The sequence below is a fragment of the Osmerus eperlanus genome, chromosome 9, assembly GCF_963692335.1.
Source record: "Osmerus eperlanus chromosome 9, fOsmEpe2.1, whole genome shotgun sequence".
NCBI classification, from domain to species: domain Eukaryota; kingdom Metazoa; phylum Chordata; class Actinopteri; order Osmeriformes; family Osmeridae; genus Osmerus; species Osmerus eperlanus.
Genome location: NC_085026.1, coordinates 17,834,663 through 17,861,359, shown reverse-complemented (window position 1 = coordinate 17,861,359; position 26,697 = coordinate 17,834,663). Strand labels below are relative to the sequence as shown.

Sequence of the window (26,697 nt, the reverse complement as noted above, 5' to 3'; positions counted from 1 at the left end):
AGACACCCCATCAGACTGGGTCATGACAGACCATTTAAAATGCTGATTGGTCTCCTTGAACAATCAGCAACAAGCAACAAGCCCAGCAACAAGCCCAGATGAGCCAGTTAGCAAACAGCCTACAGACCATCCCTGACACACTACTGCACACACACACCTCGGGGCATTCATGTTTGCATGGTATTTACCCAGGTCCACTTCTATAAATGACAAAAGATGCCAACTGTCTAATTAAATATCCCTCAGCGCCACTGTGTCCTGCTGAACGGGTTAATCAGCTCAGAGCCAAGTCTAGTAGGTGGTTGTCTTTGTGTTCCTCGCTCTCAGCCCCAGATGTGACAGGATGGTTAAAGCCGTTGTGACATTTGGTTGCTACACAAAATCGAACGGAAATCTAAAAATGTCAAATAACTGACTTGATTTAACTCTCGTTTCTCTCTCTCTCTCCCTCTCTCTCTCTCTGTCTCTCTCTCCCTCTCTCTCTCTGTCTCTCTCTCCCTCTCTCTCCTCTCTCTCCTCTCTCTCTCCCTGCTCTGCAGCTATATACTTGTGTAAACGCACCATGCAGAATAAAGCCAGACTGGAGCTAGCAGACTACGAGGCTGTGAGTTCCTGCGTTCGTGTGTTTATGAGTCAGCTACGATAGTGCACCCCAGTGCAGGGTACCAAGGCAGCGCTGCACTGTACAACGCCCCCAGCAACACTGCCTTCCCACACGCAGGTCCACACCACTAACCTCTAGGCGTTACATTTTCAGACACACAAAAGGTCTGGTAGTTGTGTGAATGTTTTCTCTCTCGTCAGAAGTAGGTCATGAATGTGAAAGATATTATGCATGTGCATAGCTGATGCCATTAGTAGGGACAAGTTGCAAGCCTACAGCATTCAGGATATTTATCTATTTCTGTCTCTCTCACATTCAGTAGATTGAAATGTGCGGTGGAGTTTTTCCACTAACGATCCAAACCGTCTCTGATTGTTTACTGCCCCTCGCTTGGTCTTGTTCTGGCTCTTCAGGAGAACCTGGCCAGACTTCAGAGAGCCTTTGCCAGGAAGTGGGAGTTCATCTTCCTGCAAGCAGAAGCACAAGTCAAGTGAGTGCAAAATCACTTAACCGCGTCAACCCTCAGAGGCAGACCCCTCGTGGAACAGGAAGTACAGGTCTCTTTCCCTGTACTGTAACTGGAAGTACAGGTCTCTCTCCCTGTACTGTAACAGGAAGTACAGGTCTCTCCCTGTATTGTAACAGGAAGAGGTATTCCCAGGGGTGACCTGTCTTTTCTCTTCCTGTTTCTTTCATTTTACTTGATCACCCCCTGGTGGTCGGCATGTGTAAACACGGTGCAAAGCTTGTATACTAACAGGAGGAAATATCCAACTATTCTTTTCTATTGACCACAGTAGCACACACAGCACTGTATTAACACAGAGTACATTAAGTTCAGCTACATCTGGAGAGTGAACCAGGCCAACCAAACGCTGATGGGTAAATGTCAGTTACATAAGGCCGTGGTCTCACCCCACTGCAAGACCAGGGACTGCTTGGTGAGGCGAACAGACAGGTTGTGACCCACACTTTGAGCTTTCAGTCTGCGATTGGAGCTGGTCAGGACAGAGCTTGGAGGACAGAGAGCTCACCTGACCCTGTCTGGCCTCCGCAGGATTGACAGGAAGAAGGATAAAGCAGAACGGAAGATTCTGGACAGTCAGGAGAGGGCGTTCTGGGACGTCCATCGACCTGTGGTGAGCTGAGAGGAGGAGGGGGAGGGGAGGGGAGGAGGGGAAGGGAGGGAGGGAGGGAGAGGAGAGGAGAGGAGAGGAGGGAGAGGAGGAGGAGAGGAGAATGGAAAGAGTAGAGGAGGAGGGGTGGGGTTTAGGCCCTGAAAGGGAGAGGTGTAGAGAATAGAGAGACTGACTAGATAATAGCAGGAACAGCTAGCAGACAGGGAGACACAAGACAGTCTGGATGGATGGAGGTTAGGAGTGAGAGTTATCCTTCAGTCAGCGTAGCTGTGTGTGTTCCTGTAGAACCACGTAGGGCAGTTTTCTGACCCTGTAACTGTTCCGTAGCCAGGCTGTGTTAACACCACAGAAATGGACATCCGCAAGTGCCGTCGAGAGAGGAATCCACAGAGAGTCAAAAAGGTACAACACTGAAAATGTGATTTGTTGGAATTAAATCAACATCATTTATGGACGTTTGCTTCTTAGCTTGGGCCAAAGGTTGATCTAAACAGTTTGCTGTCTTTTAGTCAGTGTGTCCAGAACCTGAGAGTCTGTAATAAAATTGACTTGAATGAAAGTCCTTCTCTGTCTCAGCCTTCCTGTCTCCCTCTGTCTCTCTGTGTCCAGTCGGTGTACGGAGTGACGGACGAGGGCCAGACTCACAGCCCCGTCCACTTCCCCTTCCAGCCGGCCAGGAAGCTCACCAAAGGCGACATGGAGAAGGAGGTAAGTCAGACACAGGTCCTGCCAGCCAGGTCACCCTCTCCCGTCCTCCTCGCTCGTCCATCGCCAAGCTCTCCCCCCTGAGGGAGGACACTGGAGACTAATCCCTTCTCCCCCCCCCCACAGATCACCTTCCTCAACACCCAGCTGGACAGACACTGCATGAAGATGTCCAAGGTGGCAGACAGCCTCATGAGCTACACGGAGCAGTTTGCAGAGTACGATGCCTTCGTGTCGTTGCCGGAGCCGTCCAACCCCTGGATCAGCGACGATGCTGCCTTCTGGGACCTGGAGGCCAGGTGAGGTCGTCCAGGGGTCAGGGAGCTTCCACGGGCGTCAGGGGAGGTTGTCATGTAGAGGTGTGTGTGTGTGTGGGGGCGTGGTGTCTGCAGACATGAGGTCACAGGGTTTGTGTGTGCGTCGAGGTGTGGCTGGGGCTAAACTGTGCTGAGCTGTAGCCCCCTAGGGAGTGCCACTACCCATCTACATCCAGACTTGTTAAACTAATAAAAACACCAGACAGACAACCACAGGGGGTGTGGCCAGGGGCCAGGCAGGTCCGGCTGTGTTCAAAGGGGGTGTGAGGCTGGAGCCAGGCAGGTCCGGCTGTGTTTCAGGGGATGTGACGGGTGTTGTATCTCCCCCCCATGTGAGCAGCCGGGATCCCAACCAGCGCCGAGTGAAGAGGTGGGGATTCTCTCTGGACGAGGCCCTGAAGGATCCGGCCGGGAGAGGCCAGTTCCTCCGCTTCCTGGAGTCGGAGTTCAGCTCGGAGAACCTCAAGTGAGAACCTTTCGCCTGATCGTCCTCTGTTTTCTACAGGTCACAGTAACAGTCAATCTTCTTCTGTGGAAGGGCAGCATCACGATCCTCTATCCTCTCCTGTTTCACCTCCATGAGCCGTTCCCTCCTGTTTCACCTCCATGAGCCGTTCCCTCCTGTTTCACCTCCATGAGCCGTTCCCTCCTGTTTCACCTCCATGAGCCGTTCCCTCCTGTTTCACCTCCATGAGCCGTTCCCTCGCCGCAGTTTACACCGTGCTTACCCCCGCTCCATCTGTCCAGCCTCTGAGCGACGCTCTTCAACCGGAATAATCTCACTGGTGTTTCCGCCTAGTAGTCCGGCTTGGTTGGGAAGCTGAGAGACGGCAGGGATGGCCCAGACGGGTCTGAGCTGTAGTGACAGTGTCTCCCCCTCCCCCCGTGTCCCCCTCCCCCCGTGTCCCCCTCCCCCCGTGTCCCCCTCCCCCCGTGTCCCCCTCCCCCATGTCCCCCTCCCCCCATGTCCCCCGCCCCCCGTGTCCCCCTCCCCCCGTGTCCCCCTCCCCCATGTCCCCCTCCCCCCATGTCCCCCTCCCCCCGTGTCCCCCTCCCCCGTGTCCCCCTCCCCCCATGTCCCCCTCCCCCCGTGTCCCCCGCCCCCCGTGTCCCCCTCCCCCCGTGTCCCCCTCCCCCCATGTCCCCCTCCCCCCGTGTCCCCCACCCCCCGTGTCCCCCGCCCCCCGTGTCCCCCTCCCCCCGTGTCCCCCTCCCCCTGTGTCCCCCGCCCCCTGTGTCCTGTGTCCCCCGCCCCCCCCCCCCATGTCCCCCGTCCCCCACGTCCCCTGTGTCCCGCGCCCCCCACGTCCCCCGCCCCCTGTGTCCCCCGCTCCCTGTGTCCCCCTCCCCCGTGTCCCCCGTGTCCCCTGTCCTGCTAGGTTCTGGCTGGCGGTGCAGGAGCTGAAGCGGAGGCCGCTGCAGGAGGTGGCAGGGCGGGCGCAGGAGATCTGGAGAGAGTTCCTGGAGGAGGGAGCGCCCAACTCTATCAACCTGGACTCCCGGAGCTACGAGCTCACCAGCCACAACCTCAGAGACCCTGGCCGCTACAGCTTTGAGGATGCTCAGGTGGACACACATACATGCACACATACACACATACATACAAGCACACACGCTGTGCCCACTCTGGTGTTCTTACACACACACGTCAGCTCTTTGCAAACACATTTCAATCTTCACCCACCGACGCAAGCCCACACACACTCACCCACGTGCGCACACACACACATAAAGAATGTAGGAAGAGAGGTGAATAGAGAGGAGAGCAGTGGTGGAGAATGTGTTTGCCAGGACCTAATGGGGCAGCTAATGTCTGTGAATAGATGCAGCCTCCTTCCACAGCCCTGTCTGAACAGGCTCCTCCCACAGCCCTGTCTGGACAGGCTCCTCCCACAGCCCTGTCTGAACAGGCTCCTCCCACAGCCCTGTCTGAACAGGCTCCTCCCACAGCCCTGTCTGACCAGGCTCCTCCCATAGCCCTGTCTGACCAGGCTCCTCCCACAGCCCTGTCTGAACAGGCTCCTCCCAGTTACATTTACATTTATTCATTTAGCAGACGCTTTTATCCAAAGCGACTTCCAAGAGAGAGCTTTACAAAGTGCATAGGTCACTGATAACAACAACATAGCCCCAAAAACATTGCGGGTAGCCAAAACATGAAGCACATATTGTGAACAACCAATATAAGTGCCAAAGGGAAGAACCACAAGAGCATGTAGTTAAACAAGTTACAATGACAACAGACAGACAGTTGTTAGCACGCTTGGCCCCATCAGTCCTCTCTCTCTGGGTCTGTCACTTTTTCTCTGGCCTTCCCTTAGGTCCACCAACTCACTCACACACACACCCAATCACACGCACACACACACACTCACAGCCACCTCCTCGGTTCCAGGAGCACATCTTCAAGCTGATGAAAAGCGACAGCTACGCCCGCTTCCTGAGATCCAGCATCTACCAGGACCTGCTGCTGGGCCGGAGGAAGGTGAGCCCTGCGCCTCGACACCCTGGTCCTCACTTCCACCTCACACCTGCCCTCTCGCTCTCTCTCTCTCTCTCACACACACACACACACACACACACACCGCTCTAGCACAGCACACCTCAGCAGGGAGAGAGACGAGTTAGTCACAAACTGTCCATGTGTTCTGGAATCCAACATCCTGCAGGTGATTCCTTGACACAGACTCATGCTAGCTCTCACATGTCCAGGATGTGTTTTCACACCAGCTCATTCTGGTGGGCGATTCACCTCTGTTCTGCCGTAACGCACCCCCTCGCTTAGACACTACTGCCCCCTGCTGGTCAGGCCTTTACAACACAGCCACGACACACACCCTCTGTACGATAAAACATGTTAACTTGGCTTGGCTTCACTCTTCTCTGACTTAACCTCACCCTTTCCCTCACTGTCTATCACATCCACCCTGACCCCTGACCCCCACCTGAACCCAGACACAGCCAGAGAGCGAGCAGGGCCGTCGCACCTCCCTGGAGAAGTTCACCCGCAGCGTGGTGAGTCAGAGAGAGGAGACCAGTGGGGCTTCAGGTGATGTGAGCCTCTGTGTGTCTGGTAACACTGTGTCTGGGGATCTTCCAGGGCAAGTCTCTGACGGGCAAGCGCCTGACGGGCCTGATGCAGTCGTCCTGACACAGCGGGGGGCCCAGACTGCCATGCCCGAAGGGGGGACCACCACGCTGGGACCAGGCCAGGGACCAGCCTGGGGCCGGGGCTGGGGTTAAGGCCAGGAACGAGGCAAGGATGAGGGTTAGGGGCAGGGCCGAGGCCAGGGTTAGGGTTAAAGCCGGGGAAGAGGTTAGGGCAGAGGCTGGGGCCAGGGCCGAGGCTGGGGTTAGGACCGGGCAGGGATGAGGCTGTGGTTAGGACCGGGCAGGGCCGAGGCTGTGGTTAGGACCGGGCAGGGCCGAGGCTGGGGTTAGGACCGGGCAGGGATGAGTCTGGGGTTAGGACCGGGCAGGGACGAGGCTGGGGTTAGGACCGGGCAGGGACGAGGCTGGGGTTAGGACCGGGCAGGCACGAGGCTGGGGTTAGGACCGGGCAGGGCAGAGGCTGGGGTTAGGACCGGGCAGGGATGAGGCTGGGGTTAGGACCGGGCAGGGCCGAGGCTGTGGTTAGGACCGGGCAGGGATGAGGCTGGGGTTAGGGCTGCTCTGCAGGGCCTCAGCCTCTAACCTGGAGTCTGCTGCCTGACTGGGAGAGCTGCTCCCTCGCTGGGGAATAACCTGCCCAGCAACAGAGGACTGCAACAACCAGGGACAGCTCAACACACTCACATTCGCACACATACATAAACACACACACTTACACACAAACACACACACTGTTCAGTAGGAGCTCAGAAAAATACCAACGGACAGCATGATCAACTGTCTCTGCCTCTCCAAAGGCAGCCAGCAATAAGAACAGAATACTTTGGTATGTGTCACACCTCACATCTGTTTTTATATATCTTTAGGGTCAATATTATACCCTTTTCTCATGAAGCACAAAATATAATCCACTTTACTAATGTTCACACATCCTAATCTTTTGGGAATATAACACGTGCCATCTGATGTGGAGGAATACTCTTTATGCTTTTGAAAGCATAAGGGCTTAATGTAGCGTCGACAAGAGATCATTGCATGCTTCATCAAGATTTGTTTTGCTGACGATTTATCGTAATGATTTTCTACGGTTGCAGTGGTGGGATATACCGTCACGAGGTGCTCTGTCAGTCAACATGGGGTGCGTGTGAAACTGTAAGAACGATGACGGTGTCCGGACAGTTTCTTGAATCAACCTGATTTCAGGTTGCGCTGGGGTTCTCGTCACCTTGCTGAGCCTCAGACAGCGACAGTCACCTCATACAGACCATGTCATAACATTGCCACAGTGCCATCTAGTGTCTAGTAATGCCATGTACAACCCCTGTGGACCAAGGCCAACACAGGACTAATTATTTAAATGATGTCAAATTCTGCCCTTCCATACCACGGAAGGGATTACAAGCCTCCATCACAGCCTTGTGTATATTATGTTAAAGTGTTCTTGTTGCATGACTGACGTCGTCTATCAGGCCATACCATGCATCGTCTCATCTAAGCCCAGCACCATTGTTAGGGGGTTAATGACTTCGGCTTCACTCTTCCTCTCCTGTCTGACCGACCGGCGGCTGAAGAGGACGTGTGTCCCACAGCTCCCCCAAGTGGCGAAGGGAGCAACTGTCAAACACCAGGGAGAGCTAGCTCAGCAATTTATTTTCTATTTTAGTAACAGCAATGTATTGTACAGTTGGTATTTATATGATTATAAACAGGTGAGCTCTTGATTATTAGGTAGAGATTTTATTGTGTCAGTGTGGAAGAGTATTGACTGCACAAACACATGGAGACAATGTACAGTGCATTATACGCCAGTTGGCTCTATAGGTTTCAGTTATCTAAAAAGCACATTCTAGTATGGGCACATTATTACTATGCATGTAACATATCCAGGGCATTTACTCAGTGCTTTTAGTTTATCAATCAGCCAGATGACTACTAGCACTCCAAGACCCACGCGCCTGATACCTTCTGATTGGCACCAAATAAAACCTTTGGACCTCTTGTCTACACTGCGTCTGTCCCTCACTGCGTCTGTCCCTCACTGGGTCTGTCCCTCACTGCGTCTGTCCCTCACTGGGTTTTTGTTCCGGGTTTGTTCTGGTCAGAAACAAGATCAATGTGTCACATCCGAACAAATGAACCATGGTTTTTCGGTAATACTTCGTTTTGGGTTGAGCACGAGGTCCTATAGCTGGTCTGGTGATTTGATGAGTCAGTTTCTAACCAGAAGCAAAGAAACAGCAGTCGTCCAGGCAGAGCAAAGACTCTCATTCTTTATTTTCCTTCAGAACAATAAAAATAGTTTAACAAACAAAAGGACTTCAATCTCTCCATTTCAACGTAGGCTATTTACAGCAGAGGATGAAACGGCCGGTCGCGTCAGCTTCATCTCTCCGTGGCTCCGTTCCCGCCCCCGCCGTCTCAGACGTAGAGGCGAGGACAGCACCGAGACCTCCGGGGGGCTATTGCTGTGTCTTCGACTCTTCAACGAGGTATACAGGCTATGTACTATTACATAATTGGTGACACTTGTTACTATGCAGACATCACTGACGAACCATGAGGAACATTGTTTCGTATGGAAGTGCTCCAAGCTAGACCCGTTCATTTAAGAGAACATTGGAAATGGAACAAAACTCTTAGTCTCGTGCTCGTCTGAGCGAGCAGAAGCATCCACGACTCCAGACCTTGCTCAAGTCACCATGGAAACTCGGTCACCGATGAAAAGACAAGAATTTTGTTGACAACCCCACCCCAAAAAATTAGTTCTCTTGAGAAGGGTATCAACTGTTGATGACAGGGATCCCTGAGGGAATTCAGTGTTGAGAATGACAGTGAGTGATTTTTTTTTTTTACGTCAACAACCAAGTATCCCTCCTGCATGTGTCATTGTCAGCTTGCATCTAGGCTTCTCGTTGTTCACACAAAATGCAGCGAAAACCAAAATGCAGAGGTATTTGACAGTATACACAGAACTCGGCAACTTCAATAAAAAGTCCAGCTTTTGAGTCTTCAGGCACCTTCTACACTTCATAAAAAGAACTAGACTCCGTTACAGAATAAATGGCTCGATATCTTCACATCGACTAGTGTCCCATCTGTTAGTTAACAGATGTACTAGGGAACACACCATGTCCACGCTCCCCATTTAGTCTGACACAAAATGACACTAATTACAAATGTTGGTTTTAAACGGATTCTATTGAAAATAACTAAGTCACAGTTCACTGGGGGAAAAAAATTTAAGTGGTAATGAAATATGAATAAGCAGAAAACAGAAATGTAATATTCCCCATTCACTGGCTGGGGGGGGGGGAACTAGTGTCTGAGGTTGTTGTTATTGCAGGGTTTCTGTAAAGCTGGGAGGAAATCTGTTGACACTACAGGACAGTCCAAACACACCACTCCCCTCCGATTGGATGTTCAGAACTTACTGCAGAGGAGTTTTAATCCTTCTCGGCCAATGGTGTACAATCACTTGAAGTGGGGGACGGGGCTTGGTGTTGACATGCAGTGGAGGCGCAGAGTGGGCAGGGGGCCTGAGTAGAGGTAGTGCAGCTGAGCTGGTACCAGAGGGGCCTGTCCAGACACACATCACAACCACCAGCATGAAGACAACTAAGATCATGTTCACAATCTGGTCTTTCCAACGGTTTGTCTGTGTCAGACATGGAGAAGCCTCATAGGAGGAGAGCTAAACGCAGGTTTAGTTGTGTTAGTGGTGGGGTTCAGCACCATCTCTGTAGCAGGGGTCAGGGCAGGAGGAGTCTTGGTGGTGTGGCAGGCAGGCAGGCAGATGACGTCTCACTGGGTCACTGTGGGCACGGTGAACAGAGCATGGAGGAGCAGGAGGAGGGGAGCACAGGGCGCACATACACGCACGCCAGCCTTGGCCTTTACCAGTGCAGCCTGGTCACAGCGCGGGGCAAAGGGGGGGACATGAAAGTAAGTCCACCGTCATTTCAAATGTTCCATCGATCCATATTCCTTAGTGAGGAACCACTTTTAAAACAGGAGGTTTGAGTAGCATGGAGCAGTCTGGGGGTGCAGGTGGCTGGCTAGTCAGGAGGGGTGTGTGGGGGTGCAGGTGGCTGGCTAGTCTGCCGGCTGGCAGGTCCGGCAGGTTCTTTGGCTCCAGGACCCTCTGGGACCTCATGCCATGGCTCTGTGCTCCTGCAACACAGACACAGCAGCTCATAACAGCCCACATGGCAGCAGTACACACAGCCTTCACTCAAGTAGAAGTACAGATACTCATGCTTAAAACAAAACAAAACTAAGAAGTAGAAAGTACAGATATTTATGTACAAAATATAAGGAGTGAAAGTAAAAAGTTGTCAGAAATATACAGAGGAGTACTGATACCAATTTGTTTTACTTAACCCTTGTGTTATCTTCGGGTCATTCTGACCCATCAGTCATTGTGACCCACCGTTGTATTGCGACAACTTTACCGCATACAAAAACAAAGTGAAGCATTTTCTTTTAACCGGTGGTCTGTCTCAGACCCCCCACATTGCGAAGGTTAAAAGAAAATTATTTTTATTTGTTTTTGTATTGGGTAAAATTGGGTAAACACAACGATGGTTCGTTATGAACCCTTGGGTCATGTGACCCGAAGGCAGCACAAGGGTTAAGTACAGTGACAAAGTTACTTCCCATCTGTGGAACAGCCCAGCACAAGCCCATACACTGACTCGGCCGTCCACACACTCTCAGCCGTCCACACACACACACCCCTGCATGGTTGTACTAATGTTGGCGCTTCTTCTAGTAAATCTTATGCTGCTTAAATGAACACACGAGCTGTGCTGATGTTTGCGTCTTGGCCAGGCCACTCTCTCAAAACCCTCGAGGTTGAAAAAGGTTCAATTAAATGGGGGAGGTTGGATGAGCTTGTTTTAGACCAGTATTTTCTGTTAGAGGTATTCCTGTCAATTGGATGAACGAGGAAGGTTTTTTTTTGGATTCCTGAAACCCAAGGATATTTTAGTAATAATCTGACCACTGTGTGACTAATTCATTCAGCCAGTCTCACAAGGGCACAAAGGCGACAGCAACATTTAAGGCAATATTGCAAACCCATACAAGGCAACACCAGGGTTTCCCGCAGCACTTTAAAGTTAAGCAAAACGCGCCTGCCGCCTTAACTACGTTGACAAATATTTATTTTATAATGTTTTTTTTTAAATTATTTTTTTATTTTATTTTTATTATTTTATTTTTTATAATAGCGATATCCGCCGTTGTCCTGTTTTCTCTCCTCCATTCCAAACCGTGACCAACTGCAAACCCCGCCCTACCACCTTAACTAACACATTTTCTTCGGCAACACCCATACCAGTCAACACTCATACCAGATGCATCACCCATACCAGTCAACACCCATACCAGATGCATCACCCATACCAGTCAACACTCATACCAGATGCATCACCCATACCAGATGCAAGTACATTTTGAAAATAACTTGAAATATGGTGTAAATAAGTGCTCACCTTGCGACTAACAAACGCTCCTCTTTTAGAATAATCTTCATACACCTCCTCCTCCACTTGCTTCTTTTCATCGACTGATTCATTCCTTCATTTTCACATTGTTTTAATCCAGAGAAAAGAAAACCCAAAGCACAATGTCTTAATTCCTTCTCACAGCCTGACCTCTGAGTCCAGTGACTTCAACCACACGAGGGAAGGATGTTCCTTCCTCTTCCAATCTCAAGTTTAACATTTCAGTCTGAATTTTTGATAAATTATATTAAAAAAAAGAAAATTCTCTGGCAAAATAACCAAAATGGAGCAACACAAATGTTTACAAGCATTCCAGTGTTTTTTGTTCATCTCGTTCTTGCCTCTCGGCTCCAATGAGGGGGAAATATTTCTTCTGTTAACCTAGGAGAGCACTTCTCAAGAACCACTGTCAGTTACTCTTCTCCTTTAAAGTTATAAAAAAAAAATAAAAAAAACATGTTCATAAATTATTCAACAGTAAATTATTCTACAAGTTCAGTAGATAAAATAACACTTGCAGTTCTGTCCTGAAATCATCATCACCACTTGTGCCAACTGTCTCTTTTCCACAAAACAAAAACATTGACAAAGAAGCAGCAGACTTGTGCCAGAGGTTCTTCCAATTAAAAAATAGTCCTTGGATGGGAACAGTGCGTCCTATCTGTGTCTGCTGGACAAGCCGTGGCCGTTTGAGGGCAGCTCCTCCAGATCGTCATCCTCGAAGCCGTGAAAGGTGGAGGTGTCACTCTCTGAGGTGGTGCCAAACAGCTCCTCTGCCCCCACCAGGGACCTCTCCTCCTTCTCCCGGCACCCTGCTGTTACACAGGGAGGAAGTGTTGACACGACACAATAGCACAGCAACAGCAACCACAACAGCAGGTGTAGAACACAGCCAAGACTGGCCAAAGATAAGCCAGGCTTTTTTTTTTTTTTTTTTACGATATATTTTTAGCTTTTTGTCATGCTTTTTTGGACAGTTTTGAGGTGAATTGTGACAGGACAGGCAGGGAGAGAGACAGAGAGGGAAGGGGACATGCAGCACAGGACCAAACCCAGGTTGCTGTGGTAAGGCCTCAGCGCTCGCCAGACATACTCTGCACATGCCTCAAGCCCCCGCCAACAAACGGATTCTAAGCGTTGCCATAGCAAGCTTCTACCGGAGCACAGAGACGCTGGTGTAATTCCAAGCTACAGCAGCCGAGGGCGGAGGCAGGGGCAGGGCAGTGACTCTGGCTGCAGCAGGAGAGCATGCTCACCAGGGAGCCGGCAGGCCTCGCAGGGGGCTCTCTGGCCCGGGTGTCCTGCTCTCCTGTGGGAGCCCCGGCAGTTTGAGCAGCTGTTGTTGGAGATGCTGGACCCGCCCGGAACCTTCAGGCCTGCGGGGAGAGGAGACACGGTCACATGACCCAGAGACTGCCTGAACCCTGACAGACCCGTCACAACTGCTGTCGCTTTTTACAACGATCTGCAGATGTGGTGAACGTAGAGCTTTGGAGGAGTGCTCTCAGTGTCCAAACAATTAAGACACAGAGTTCTACTGTTGGCACACCATTTTTTACATCTCTGAGCAAAGTTGCACAAAAGGAAATTGATGAGAGCAGGAAGACCATGTCTGACCCAGTGGACCTGAGATGCACAGGAAAAGCTCAACTCAAACATATTTAAGTTCAAAGTTGATTTGCCATTTCAAACATTAAAACAATTTGGTCTTGCTCCTAAACCTAAAATAAATAAATACTAGTCCTGTTTTAGCCATTATTCATCAATGTGTACAGACTTACGTTTGTGTTTGTCGGGTCGGTGTGTGGACGGTGACCTGGTCCCGGGGCCTCTCTCTGTCGCCCTGCTCTCCCCCAGATGGGAGTGGGTGTAGTGATAGCTCAGCCCTGTGCGGTTTCTGTAGCGCTTCCCACAGACTGGAACACACACAGAGGCCACTCTCAGTTTAACCTGCTCCAGGAACTGTGTGGATTGTCCCATAGCAGGTATAAATCTCACTGTGACAGTCCTGCTGCATGTCATCGCTGGGCCGTGTGTGCTGTACAGCATTGGGCTTCAAGACTTCATTCAAAAGGCCTGAGACCTGAAGGGGTCTCCATCAACAACAGAACTCCATAAACAAAGGGGAGTCAGGTGGCTAAGTGGTTAGGGAATCGGGCTAGTAATCTGAAGGTTGCCAGTTCGATTCCCAGCCATGCAAAATGACATTGTGTCCTTGGGCAAGGCACTTCACCCTACTTGCCTCGGGGGAATGTCCATGTACTTACTGTAAGTCGCTCTGGATAAGAGCGTCTGCTAAAATGACTAAATGTAAAAAAAAAAAAAATCCTTTATCAGAGCTGAGCTCATGTCCCCGTGCAGTAACACAATATGACATGGTCTACAGAATCGTTGGTAGAGATTAAGTATTTAATGAGGAACTGAAGACCATGGAGTTGTGAATATATCTAATGGAGGTGGATCATCTGTCTCACTAGATTATCTGTCTCACTAGGAAGGAAGCAGCTGGTTGGTCAGTTTAAGCCAGTAGGAGCAGGAGACAGGATCCCTCTGATCAGGAAGAGATGGCTGTTAAGAGTCACAACACCAAGTCACTACTCAAATGCATGAGATAAAAGCATACTATACCGGTGTCACTTTCACCAAACCCACAAGGGGAATTCTACTAACTCTACAAACCACTCCAGTCTACCTAAACTACCAGCAGAGAAGGCAACAAGTTGATATACCTGAGGCCGAAGATTTTGAGTTATGCTTTTTTTTGTATCTGTCTGAAACAGAGAAAAGACAAAGCGAACCGAAGGAGAGGAGATGGTGTGAGTATGACTCAGAACGACAACAACAAGACCAAACTCAATACCCCTGCCTGAGGGTTTCCACATGCAAGCTGCAAGCTGATCGGACGGTTTGAGACAACACTTTATCTCATCTCCTGCTCTCTGTGTTTAAGAATCACATGGAGATACGGTCACCTCTAATTGCTCCGAGAGGGATTGGGAAGTGAACATAATTCACGACAGGAAGTGTACATTTGGTCTTAAGTTTAGATTCAAAGTTCATTTTCTGGTTTGTCCAAGAAAAGAAAAAAAATCCCTGTAAGAGTAGGATCTTTTTCTTTGTAATACTTTTCATAACCATGCTCAAGAGTTGACTGTTCCTCTCCCGTCAACATTTTTAAAAGAATCCCTGTAAGGAATCATAACACCTGGTGATCCGAAATGAGATTGATGGATACTGTGAAGGCATGTACTCACTGTCGCAGACGTATGGCTTGTCCTGGTCATCTCTCTCCGTCCTCCGGCGGCCTGTACCTCGACCCTGGGGGAGACAACACGTCACCATGGTGACCAGCCTGACCTTCCCTAACAACACATCACCATGGTAACCAGACTGACCACCTCCTGCGGGCTGCTTCTGCTGTTTCATCCGTGGCGGGGCCTAAATCATCCATCATGCTAAAGAAAACTGCATCGCCATTGAATTTCAAATAATCTATCGATCTCGTTTGCTGGATGGGTTCATGAGATATGGAGAAAGGGGAGAGGGTATTTACATTTTACACAACGAGACCCAGATCGAATTTTACTTGCAAAGAGAGCCATCAGCCACAGATAAGCAAATTCCAACGAGAGCGTTCAACTGGTGAGATAGAGGCCGGATCACTGCAGTTAGGGCTGAGGCCTGTGTTCCTGTTCTCAACGCTGTTGCTAACAATGTCTTCAGACAATAAACGTCTCACCTAGCAACAATTCAGATAAACCAGCACACCTTGAGAGATTTAAAGCCGAAAAGTGCTTCTCCGGCACCACAGATGCTCTGACAGCGAGTCCAAAGCAGAGCTGGTGAGAGTCTGTGAATGATTGATGATGCTAGCACAGCCAGTCTGCTGCACAAACATTTAGCAGTTCTCTCGTGTACAGCTCATCCTCGCTGACCACTTACCCTGCCTTTGCCTCTGTGTCTCCTTTTGGGAGTGTCCACTTCGTAATCATCATCGTCGTGGAACGCATCTTCCGCAGCATCCGCCTCCAGTACCCTCTGTGGGGCAAAGAGAATAAGCAACGATTTAACTATTTTAAAACTCTGAAATATTTATTACGGTTTCATTTTGGAGTGACTGGAAGGTAAACAGAGCTGAGCTCCACCCTGAAGGAATCTCTGGACCCCGAGGCACATCCACGGTGCTGTGAGGCACATTCACAATGTTGTGAGGCACATTCACAATGTTGTGAGGCACATTCACGGTGTTGTGAGGCACATTCACAATGTTGTGAGGCACATCCACGGTGCTGTGAGGCACATCCACGGTGCTGTGAGGCACATCCACGGTGCTGTGAGGCACATCCACGGTGCTGTGAGGCACATTCACGGTGCTGTGAGGCACATTCACAATGTTGTGAGGCACATCCACAGTGTTGTGAGGCACATCCACGGTGCTGTGAGTGTGGATGCAGGGAGGCAGACAGGACTGCTGCCCTGTGAACGCACATTTCAATCTCTGGGAAAGAATCTCATCAGTATGGCTTGAGCATGCTGAATACTAGGAGGAGGCCATGACTTTGCATCAGTCTGGTTCTGGCCTGCGCCCAACAACAGAAAACCATGGACTTCGTTTTACAAACCAACAAGTTTTCCCCTTTGTGTTTGAATCAATATTATCGAAGAAAAATAAATAAATGTAAGTATACAAAACATATATTAAAACATTTTCTTCTTTCTCTATTTTGTTAAGAGTTACAATACTAAGGATGTAAAAGCAACAATATTAAAAGATTCCGGTTAGAAAAACTTATCTTTGAGAACCTATGTAATCCCAGTCAGATACATGATTAGTTCAGGAAATTACTACCCAAAACAAACACACATTTCACAAGTTAGAACATGGGTTAAGGTCAGAGAAAGACCTTGATGTTTGTAATACTTCTCACTACCCTGCTCACCAGTTTACACCAACTAAAGCAAGGTGTTGGTATCGCCATAGCAACGTGTGTTCGGGCCTGTCTCTACAAGCCACTGATGGGCGTCACAGACCACACTTCCAGTTTACAGTAAACACGCTCAACTATGGGGTGGTGTCAGACCGTGCAGAGACAGCATCAGCACGCCAGCTTTGTGCTGTACTCTACTAGCTGCCTCTTGCAGGATCTCTCTCTGTAGCTACAACTTCACGTGTCCTGCATGAACGGGCTACTGAAATGCGTTTTGAGAGGATATGTTGAGAGCCAGAGAAGAAAAGATATCATATAACAAACGACAGGATAAAAGTAAATCTCGTACAAACCCTCTAGCACACACACTGATGCAAGCTACAATACAGTTATCGTACTTGTTCTGTGTTTAATTAAATTATTTAAATCAATTACATACGGCCCACATTGCTGCGGTCTCCCGGTCGTGTAGATTCACCCTCTACAACATCCGGAAGATCAGGAGATACCTGTCTGAGCACTCCACCCAGCTGCTAGTCCAAGCACTTGTCCTCTCCAAGTTGGACTATTGCAACTCGCTGCTCGCTGGTCTCCCAGCATGTGCAACCCGCCCTCTTCAGAGGATTCAGAACGCAGCGGCCCGCCTGGTCTACAATCTACCCAGACGCTCCCATGTTACCCCGCTCCTCATCTCTCTCCACTGGCTACCTATCATGGCCCGTATCAGATTCAAGACCCTGGTATTGACCTTCCGAGCAGTGAACGGGACTGCACCCGTCTACATCAAGTCTCTCCTGCAGCCTTACACCCCCACCCGTCACCTACGGTCTTCTTCAGACAACCGCCTGGTGGTCCCACCGCTCAAGACCGCCCGGTCCCAACACAAGCTCTTCTCCTGTCTTGGCCCCCCAGTGGTGGAATCAACTCCCCACCTCCATCAGAGACACTGACTGTCTCTCCACCTTCAAGAAAAGGCTCAAGACGCACTTGTTCCGGGAGTACAACGGTACTTAGGGTTCGCTTGACCCGATGTTAGTTTCCTCAAGGATCACAATGACTCTTGCTCAGAGACTTGTTGCTCTTGTGGTTAGTGGTAACTGATTTAAAATTGTTTGTACTCGCTGTGATATATTGTTTTTTATTATTGTTGCTTGTCTTTTTTTTTTTCCACAGGTACACTTGCACTTATAGCGGTTCATATTGTTTAATTGTAACTTGTTTAACTACATGCTCTTATGGTTCTTCCCTTTGGGCACTTACTTTGGTTGTTCACAATGTGTGCTTCATGTTTTGGCTACTCGCAATGTTTTGTGGCTATCTCGTTGTTATGATCAGTGACCTATGCACTTTGTAAAGCTCTCTCTTGGAAGTCGCTTTGGATAAAAGCGTCTGCTAAATGAATAAATGTAAATGTTTAACTGTTAACAGGAATGTCAATCAACCGACCCAGCAAAGTCATTCAGCTGACCCTAGGCAAATATAAAATGCTAGTTTTACATTTTATTAATTTAGCAGACACTTTTATCCAAAGCGACATACAAACAGGGGCCCGATTTGCCTGAGGCTACATTATCTCTCGTGGTCAGAGTCAAGACAAGGTCTCTCTGCAGACTGAAGCGTTGGAGAGCGGCAACATCTTACTGTCTCACCTGGATCTCTAAGAGACTCTCTTCCTCCTTCGAGTTGTTTCTCTTGTCCAGACCTTCTCCTCGTAGCAGAGCCTCCAGGGTGGTGCTCTGATTGGGCAGGGAGTCTTTCGACATCACACCACCATCTGGATCAAGACAAAGAACAAGATCAACGCAAAGTTAACTGTAAATTAATACAAGGCTGCCAACTTTTCCAAAAACCTTGGCGTGAGATTTTGGTAGAACTCTAGAGCAGCAGGATAACAGTCAAATCAGACTAAAGCTATTTTAACTATTTGCTTTATGGTAAAAAAATCTAATAAATAAAGGGTTGTTCATCTACTGTTACAAGTTCTTTCTACAGTCTGGAATACAGCATTCACATTATACTGTTTACTGTAATGCAATATTAAAGAGACTCATTAATAATTTCTGGAACGCTTAGCACATTAGAATGCTAACACCACATTAGAATGCTAACCCTAACAAGGCCCAGACCAGTCCCTGGTTTCACGCAACACGGCTAACGCTAAACTGCCGGGTGACTGAACACCATGAGTGTAGCCCTACTGCAGATTGTTCTTGGGAATCAGTAGGGGGGGGTTAGTCTGTTGATTGAGTGAACAATCCTTCCAGTGTAAACACTTAATTGACGACTCCCTTTGGTGTAAAGATAATGTCAAAACAAACAGGAGCAGGAGTAGATCAAGTGGTGGGAAAGAGACCAACATCCGAGAGGGAGTATGTGAGTACATTCTAGTCTGTACCTTGTATCTTGTATCTTGTTGACTCAAGATTCACTCTCGATTGTAAGGCTCACAGTCAACCGGTAGCCTTGTGGTGTTTGAAAATAGAAAATTCTTCAAAAGCATCAACTCGTGGTTATTATCATACCTTCGCAGCCTCTTGTCTCAGTGTGGCTCACTGAACAGGCTCTCTTTCTCTCTCTCTCTCTCTGAATCTCTTTCTCCCTTTCCATGTGCACTGAGCATGCCGTTGGTGAAGCAAGACTGTATGGGCGCTGGTGTAGATAAGAGGAGAGTGGGAGGCAGCGAGGGGGGAGACAGCGAGGGGGGAGGCAGCGAGGAGGGAGGCAGCGAGGGGGGAGACAGCGAGGGGGGAGACAGTGAGGAGGGAGGCAGCGAGGAGGGAGGCAGCGAGGGGGGAGACAGCGAGGAGGGAGGCAGCGAGGAGGGAGGCAGCGAGGAGGGAGGCAGCGAGGAGGGAGGCAGCGAGGAGGGAGGCAGCCAGGGGGGAGGCAGCGAGGAGGGAGGCAGCCAGGTGTGTTTATGTGGAGGACACTCTCATGCAAGCCCTCACCATTGTGTCTGTACACGTTGACTTTCAACTCTCCGCGACTAGACAGCCTGCCCCCTGGGAGCTGGAGGCTAAAAATAGCAGCCAACGACAGCCTGCAGCACGAGCTGATCCTGCATGCAGCCTCAGTCTGCATCTCTACATCTACATGCTGCATCTACCATCTACCACCTCCAACCTTCATCTACCATCTCCAGCCAGCCAGTCTCTATCGCCTCCAGCCAATCAGCCAGCAGAGCGCTCTCTGGCTGCAGACCTGCCTTAGCTACTCTGCCCAGCAACAGAAGAAGCTGCTGGTCCTGTACTGGTCATACAAACTGGTTCTGCACTGGTCCTCCAGCCTCTGCTGGTCGCTCACACGCATGGCGTCAGGCCCCCTGACGAGGACGGTTGGTGGACGGGCGTCTCAGTACCAGGCAGAGTGATATGTGAGAGCTCTCTGAGAACAATAGGACACTGTAGACCTGTGGTAGATGTAAGAGCCAAACAAACACTGGATTTCTTTCTACCTCTCTCTAGTTCTCCCTCTCAGAGAGAGAGAGAGAGAGAGAGAGAGAGAGAGAGAGAGAGAGAGAAGACCAGGCGTGTGTGTGGTAATGTAATAAATGGAGCAGAGTGAGGGAGAGGGCAGTGTCAGAGCGTATCTGCGTGCCAGTCTGGTACAGACAAATTCCATTTCATAACATTTATTAAATACAGTCGGTGGTGAGTCCTGTCTTTTAGCTACCAGCAGTGGGAAATGTAATTACACATTCTGCTTCCTACCAAACAAGTTTACAGGTTCACTGAACACAACTGTTGTATTTATTTATTTTTCTCCTCATGAAATGTGACTGGTGGGCTTTTTCGTTTTCCACACCGAAAGTGAATAATGAGCTTTCAGTAAGATTACCTCAGATCATCATCAGTAATCTCAAAATGTGATGGAGTGGGAAATGAGAGCATTGGACAGTTCAAACAGTAGCAGAGCAGTGCAGTAACAGGTGTGAGTGTGTGTGAGCGTGTGTGTATAAGTGTGTGTATAAGTGTGTGGTGTGTGTCGTACCCAACTGCAGACCACACAGGCCCAGGCGAGGATCCATAGAGGTGTGAAGCCGCCTCTTCTTCCTCCAGCAGCGCGCTGGGTACGTATACATCTGCCCTGCAGCCACTCCTGCGCACACACACACACACACACACAGTTTCACCACGAGCAGTTTACACCTCAAAGCACAGGCCTTAGGGGCTCACAGTGTACAGCCTAACTAACTGTACACCGTTAAACACATGTAGCACAATCATAGGGCCTAGATCTAAAGCCTTGTGACGCCTGTGCTGGACTGTTCTGGTTGGGTTTGCTCCTGTTTCCTGTGTGCCGGGTCGGCCTCTCTCATCTAGAACATCTAGAGTGTTCTAGATGTGTTTATCGTTGCGGGCGCTCGGCGTACCCACCAGGGCTGCGATGGTGGCGCTCCATCCAGATGTAGCAGTTGTTCTGAGCCACGCCGGTCTGGGAGTCCAGGAAGGGCAGCCGGACGCTGCGCTCGGCGCACAGCCGGGCGTTGTAGCTGCGGCACTGCTCAATGGCCTCCTGGTAGAACTGGTCACCCAACCTGCCGGCCACCGGGAGAACGAGAGGTTAGCCGGGGTGTCGGGGGCCCCGTGAGCACCAACCAGGGGCCCCGTGAGCACCAACCAGGGGCCCCGTGAGCACCAACCAGGGGCCCCGTGAGCACCAACCAGGGGCCCCGTGAGCACCAACCAGGGGCCCCGTGAGCACCAACCAGGGGCCCCGTGAGCACCAACCAGGGGCCCCGTGAGCACCAACCAGGGGCCCCGTGAGCACCAACCAGGGGCCACGTGAGCACCAACCAGGGGCCACGTGAGCACCAACCAGGGGCCCCGTGAGCACCAACCAGGGGCCCCGTGAGCACCAACCAGGGGCCACGTGAGCACCAACCAGGGGCCCCGTGAGCACCAACCAGGGGCCACGTGAGCACCAACCAGGGGCACCTTGAGCACCAACCAGGGGCCACGTGAGCACCAACCAGGGGCACCTTGAGCACCAACCAGTGGCGCCGCTTACAGGTGAGCTTGTGATCTCTCTCCCCCCCTTACACCCACTAACACAAGATAGGACCTCTTCCTGTCTTGGACGTCATACAATGTCTCAACAAGGTTCAACACAAGGAATATTTAGGAGTACATATTTGGAGTTCCGGTAGGAGCCAGCATGCCAAACATCCCAAAGAAACACGAGCTCTTCACATATTATTCAAAGAACAGTAACACATGTCAACTCTCTGACCCTTCTAATACTCGTAAACAACCAGGGATGCAGGGTCAAAGATCACTCCATTAGCAGCCAGGCTGGATGGAAATTAGAATAAGGGTTGGCCTGCAATCAAAGTTAATCAGTGGGACAAACAGTGTCTGATAATAAGCCCATCTTCCTCCAATCAGAGAGACGGGCTGAACGTAACTGTTATGATGCAGGCTGAACTTTGCCGAGATGAGACTTTCAAGCTGTCACAACCTCGGGGTCCAGGGCTGGGTCACATGACACAGTGAGCTATGGCTGCTATTTAGGGAATGAATCAATGAGGGTGATGATTAAGCCAGGGTATCACAATGTAGAGAGCCTGTTGGAATAGGAGTCGTACCACTAACATAGATCTACAGATTTAGGCCACAAACGATCATGATGTATTTTAGATGAATGGATTGCGATCGTTGATCAGGGGGTTGCCAGTTCTGGTGTGTGCTGGTTAGTGCTGCTGCTACAGTGCCAGTGAAATTTGGCAGCCCCTTGGGGCATCACTGTTAATATTCACTGTGAAAGGGGGAAGGAGATTTCACATTCACAGTCTCCATTCCTGCCACACACCCAATATGGTAATTAGCCTTCCTAATTAATCTCTGCAGAGCCTGAAGCAACGAGACAGGTTTTAATTTGCCTATATCAAAGCAGGAATAGGCTAATGCAGCACCTAAAATAATGGCAGCGTCCTACCTAACGACAGTACTGCTCTGTTGGATGTTTTTAGGTGGGCCGAACCACTCGGGCCACTATTGGTTCCACAGGAAACAGCAGCACACAGAGGTAGTTAAATCTACGTAACGTAGCAAGATGTTGATATAATAAATGTCCTCCACATGTTCCAAATTACAATATTAGCAGGCGGCCATTTTGAAAGAGCATTAATGAGCTGTTGTAGACACAGCTCACGGCTCTCGACTCAAACCTAGCTGGTCTGGAACCAGGCAGGGATTCTGCGAGCTGTAAAATTCATATCAGCCTTATTTTACTCTCTGTCTCTCTCTCTCTGTCTCTCTCTCTGTCTCTCTCTCTCTGTCTCTCTCTCTCTCTCTCTCTGTCTCTCTCTCTCTGTCTCTCCCCCACCTCTCCACTCCTTGATTAGACAATTTCCAGCAGATAAACAGACATGTTTGGAATGTTGTCCTTCACAGAGGAAAGCTCTGCGGGTGATACAAAGACACAGTGTTGGAGGATTCTGGGAGACAGCGTGTTTGTGTGACTGGGAAGAGCACACAGACCCAGGCCCACAACGCAGGGAGAGACAGCAAGAGTGAGAGACAGACAGGTGTCAGAGACAGACAGGTGTGAGAGAGAGAAAGGTGTGAGAGACAGACAGGTGTGAGAGACACAGACGGGTGTGAGAGACAGACAGATGTGAGAGAGACAGAGAGAAAGACAGACAACCACAGATGAGAGAGAAAGAGTGTGTTACTTCCAAAAATGTTTCAGACCAAAGCTACTTTGTCAGTTGGAATATGAAGATGACAAAAGGAAGAACAAAGTTAATGTCCAAGACCACAAAGAGATCCAACTCCTCTTTCAAGGAAATGAACAGGAAGGAGTTTTAAAATATGAGTAAATAAAGTAATTTACCCCAAAACACACTGCAAGACTGATAGCCACGCGTTTACATCACAACCAATCCTGTTTACTTCCTCATTCTGGCTGGGCTTAAGTGGGCCTGGAACCATGCTAGAAGCACTCTCAGAGAGCAGCTTAACGTCCTTGCAAATGTTGCGGGCTCACTGTACACAACACAGAAAGTGTTCAGGGGAATCGAGACCACTTGAGTCAAAGGGTGACAGCAGGAGTTGAGTCTCTCAGTAAAACCACTGAAGGAAGAGAAAACCAACAACCAGTAAAAGTCATGTTGAAAGCTCACCTCTGTCCTCGAGTAACTCTTTCTGCTCTAGAGTAACTGTCTCTGTTCCACAGTAACTGTCTCTCTGTTCCACAGTAACTGTCTCTCTGTTCCACAGTAAGTAACTGTCTCTCTGTTCCACAGTAAGTAACTGTCTCTCTGTTCCACAGTAACTGTCTCTCTGTTCCACAGTAACTGTCTCTCTGTTCCACAGTAACTGTCTCTCTGTTCCACAGTAACTGTCTCTCTGTTCCACAGTAACTGTCTCTCTGTTCCACAGTAACTGTCTCTCTGTTCCACAGTAACTGTCTCTCTGTTCCACAGTAACTGTCTCTGTTCCACAGTAACTGGAGGTTACTGTGGAACGCTGGGCAGACGCTGGGAAGAGCAGCTGCGTCTGTGTCCTAGGTGACACTTCTCCCTGACACTCCGGATGAGCGAGGAGTCTGACAGGCCAGAAGGTGAGATAACCGTCTCTACCACACTTGTTTCAGACTTCTCATCTCCTCCGCCCTCTAACTCAGGGGCCTCGGCAAGACATTGAAGTGGTCTCAGCGCTGTTCCAAGGCTGTGAGGAACCAGAGCAAACCAGAAACAGACACAGCATGTGCGAAGCCTGAGGTATCTGGAAGGCCCTGGCTGTACAGATACAGATGAGTGTGTTTGTGATGTGGCCAGGGGGGCAGGGAAGGGGACAAAGACAGGTCTTGTAGCCGCTAGGGCCCCCACTATCAGTGTTCTCCTGTCAACGGTCTGGGATGTTATGTCAACTGTCGCAAGCCTGCTAGAAGTGCTAAAACATATTTTGTATACTTGAGAACTAACAGTTTCCATACAGTTGGGCAGGAATGTATATTCAGTCAAATCAGAAGTTGAGCACCCTTTTGCACTCAATAGTTGTATTATCCTCTCCAGTAACAACAAACAGTATTGTAACACCAGTCTAACGTGGAAATACGATTTGCAGGACACGTTATTTTTAATAACAGCTTTTTTCTCCTTCCTCTGTTCTGGTAAAGCAGCCATCTTGTGTCTCTGCAGGTGCATGGCTTCTTCACAGGAAGTGCTGCTGCACCACAGTGAGGAGGGCCCAGAGAGCGACTGCATCCTGACAACAAGCTGCTGATTACAGACATCAGCATGACAGAGCCAGGGTGAGGGCAGGAGGAAAAGCAGACCCTACACCTCCACACTGCAGCTCTCAGACCAACGCATACTGCCTGCCTGTCTCACACACCACAACACCACACAGGGGTAACATTGGAGAGGGGAATTTCCCATTTAAAAAGCTGTTTACATTGTTCCCCTCTCTCTCCCTCTCTCTCTCCTTCTCTCGAATGGAAGAATGCGTAGAAGGCCTCATACAGAGATTCAAACGCACACAAAAGTAATAATGTTTTCCTAGACAAACCCCATTTCAACACCAAACTCAAAACGACCACTGAATTATCTCAAGAGAGCACAGGAACAGGGTCGGACTGGCCCCACATGAGCAGTATCCAATTAGTGCCAAGTGCGCCTAATTATAATCTGACAAACGTGTGAAACGAAGTCAGAAACCCGAGACAGTGGCTAATTATAGCAGATTGAAACACTCCATTAAGCGCAGTTTATAGCAAGGAGACATTCCACATCAGAATGCTAAAACCGCTGAGAGATGAAAGGTGCTTGACATTCGATTCTACGAGGGCTCTGATCCTGCTGGAGGATAAGGTGCTTTAAGAGAAAATACGCCCAAATCCCATGAGATCGTGAAAAGGCAGCAAGTCACTCAGACAGGGACAGAGCCGTGAATGAGGCAGGATGAGCGAGGCAGGATCAGCGAGTCAGGATGAGTGAGGCAGGACGAGCGAGGCAGAATGAGCAGCGTGGAGGTGGACTCCCCACTCCTACCCTGCATTCAGAAATATAAAGGCCCATCAACAACAGCAACAGTGTGTGTGTGTGTGGTGTATGGATGTGTGTGTGTGGTATGTGTGTGTATAGGCTGGAGCCCACTCCCCTGCCCCTGTCAGGACCACAGGGGGGCCAGGGTACCTATGTAGAGCAGCAGATGGGTCTCCTGCGTGCGCCCAACACTTCCTCTCTGTCGGAGCATCTCCTGACAGATGGGACCCGGATCCTGGACCCAGCTAATCTGCACCACTCCTCCACTTAAAGGCACAGGAAGTTACAGTCTGCCTCACACTTCACCTCGTTCACCACCATACCGCACCGTTCACGAGGCGACAGTGGGATTGTTGTGCCTGCTTTAGTGACAAGCGTAGAGGGTGTTCATTGTAAAGCAATGTAACAGTAAGCAGTTCTGCCTTCTAGTCTAAGGTAACACCAGGCCTACAGAAGGAGAAAACACAGGCTAGAACAAAGGGTAAATTCTGTATCTCTGGTATTTGTTTTTCCTCGTGCGCACCGGCTACAATGCTGTAGGATTGGATGCAAGTAGAAAAACCCGTTGTTTTACAGAAAGGTTTTTTTTTTTGAACCAGGGCTCAAAATATTGTCACTTTTTCGGAAGGCAAATTCAAAATGCCTCCTCCCTTGTTTTACCGGGTCCTGACCACATCTGCGCTCGAGGAGCTAAAGTTGACATGTCGACTATCCACACTAACTGTAAATGACTCTTGGAATGTCAAATGTTATTCTCCAGATATCGGCCTTTAACCTTAATCTACCCCTTCACGTGCAATTTGCTTTAAAATAATCCCGGTTACAGTACAAGGCTTTTGTTCAGACTTTGTAGGCGATTCTAGTTATTTGGAACCCCGAATAAAAATCCGTCTGATGGTTTGGAGTCAATTTGGAATGAAAAGCACCATGCAGTCGAAGTGGCATGATACACATGTCGGAGAAAAATGTTAAGTCATGACTGTCAAATAAAAACTAAGCAGGCTACTTTGGAGAATGGACTATGCAAGTAGAAAGCCATTAAATGCAACGACAGTTCAACCAGTCATTTGCATAGTCTTGAATTTTGTAATTTGGGCGATTAGCCTACTTACAAACTAAACATTGGAAACAAAGTAACAGTATAGAATTCCAGCAATTTGTCAAATTACTTACGCTTTTAGTGGATTCTGAATGACAGTCGCCATTTTGCTACAATGTAACGCAATATGAGCGTCTTGCAGTTCTGAGGGAAACCTACGAAAAAGCATCCAATCAGAGCTCGTGTTGAAACCGTTAGCCAATACATTGGCAGTACATGTGAATAAAGGCGTGGTTTACAGTGAACTGTCAAAATAATTTTAAAGGGTTCTCCCTGTATTTATATTATACAAAAC

General features: G+C 49.4%; 2 protein-coding genes across 3 annotated transcripts in view; one reads left to right on the top strand and one right to left on the bottom strand.

Moving 5' to 3' along the window:
- LOC134026932 (regulator of G-protein signaling 6-like) overlaps positions 1-6,055 on the top strand; it is a 29,381-nt gene extending 23,326 nt beyond the window's left edge. Inside the window, exons 7-17 of the mRNA XM_062469996.1 lie at positions 540-604; positions 1,018-1,094; positions 1,662-1,743; positions 2,071-2,145; positions 2,353-2,451; positions 2,575-2,747; positions 3,106-3,231; positions 4,145-4,331; positions 5,161-5,250; positions 5,721-5,780; positions 5,866-6,055. Of these exons, the coding sequence (XP_062325980.1) occupies positions 540-604; positions 1,018-1,094; positions 1,662-1,743; positions 2,071-2,145; positions 2,353-2,451; positions 2,575-2,747; positions 3,106-3,231; positions 4,145-4,331; positions 5,161-5,250; positions 5,721-5,780; positions 5,866-5,916 (1,085 nt within the window). The 3' untranslated portion in view covers positions 5,917-6,055. The remainder of the gene's footprint in view (positions 1-539; positions 605-1,017; positions 1,095-1,661; positions 1,744-2,070; positions 2,146-2,352; positions 2,452-2,574; positions 2,748-3,105; positions 3,232-4,144; positions 4,332-5,160; positions 5,251-5,720; positions 5,781-5,865) is intronic.
- Positions 6,056-8,120: 2,065 nt separating this feature from the next.
- Positions 8,121-26,579, bottom strand: LOC134026951 (zinc finger protein DPF3-like). Of its 2 annotated transcripts, none has more exons than XM_062470026.1 (10): positions 26,477-26,579; positions 20,688-20,848; positions 20,302-20,409; positions 17,961-18,085; positions 15,326-15,421; positions 14,638-14,701; positions 13,165-13,299; positions 12,640-12,759; positions 11,372-12,198; positions 8,121-10,046 (listed from the first exon to the last, which is right to left on the bottom strand). In XM_062470026.1, the coding sequence occupies exons 1-9, from the start codon at positions 26,569-26,571 to the stop codon at positions 12,041-12,043; spliced, it is 1,062 nt and encodes a 353-aa protein (XP_062326010.1). In that variant the 5' UTR covers positions 26,572-26,579; the 3' UTR covers positions 8,121-10,046; positions 11,372-12,040. The 2 variants fall into 2 exon arrangements, with proteins under 2 accessions (XP_062326010.1, XP_062326011.1); XM_062470027.1 differs by having other exon boundaries at positions 11,372-12,195.
- Between the last annotated feature and the right edge of the window lie 118 nt (positions 26,580-26,697).

What these genes read in the sequence shown, in the direction of transcription:
- LOC134026951 (XM_062470026.1), bottom strand. Translation starts at nt 26,571, where the DNA reads ATGCTTTTTCGTAGGTTTCCCTCAGAACTGCAAGACGCTCATATTGCG. An exon ending in CAAGCCATACGTCTGCGACA is followed by an intron (nt 13,300 to 14,637) that starts GTGAGTACATGC and finishes TGTGTGTTCCAG; the next exon opens with TCTGTGGGAAGCGCTACAGA. An exon ending in CGAGGCCTGCCGGCTCCCTG is followed by an intron (nt 12,199 to 12,639) that starts GTGAGCATGCTC and finishes CCTGTGTAACAG; the next exon opens with CAGGGTGCCGGGAGAAGGAG.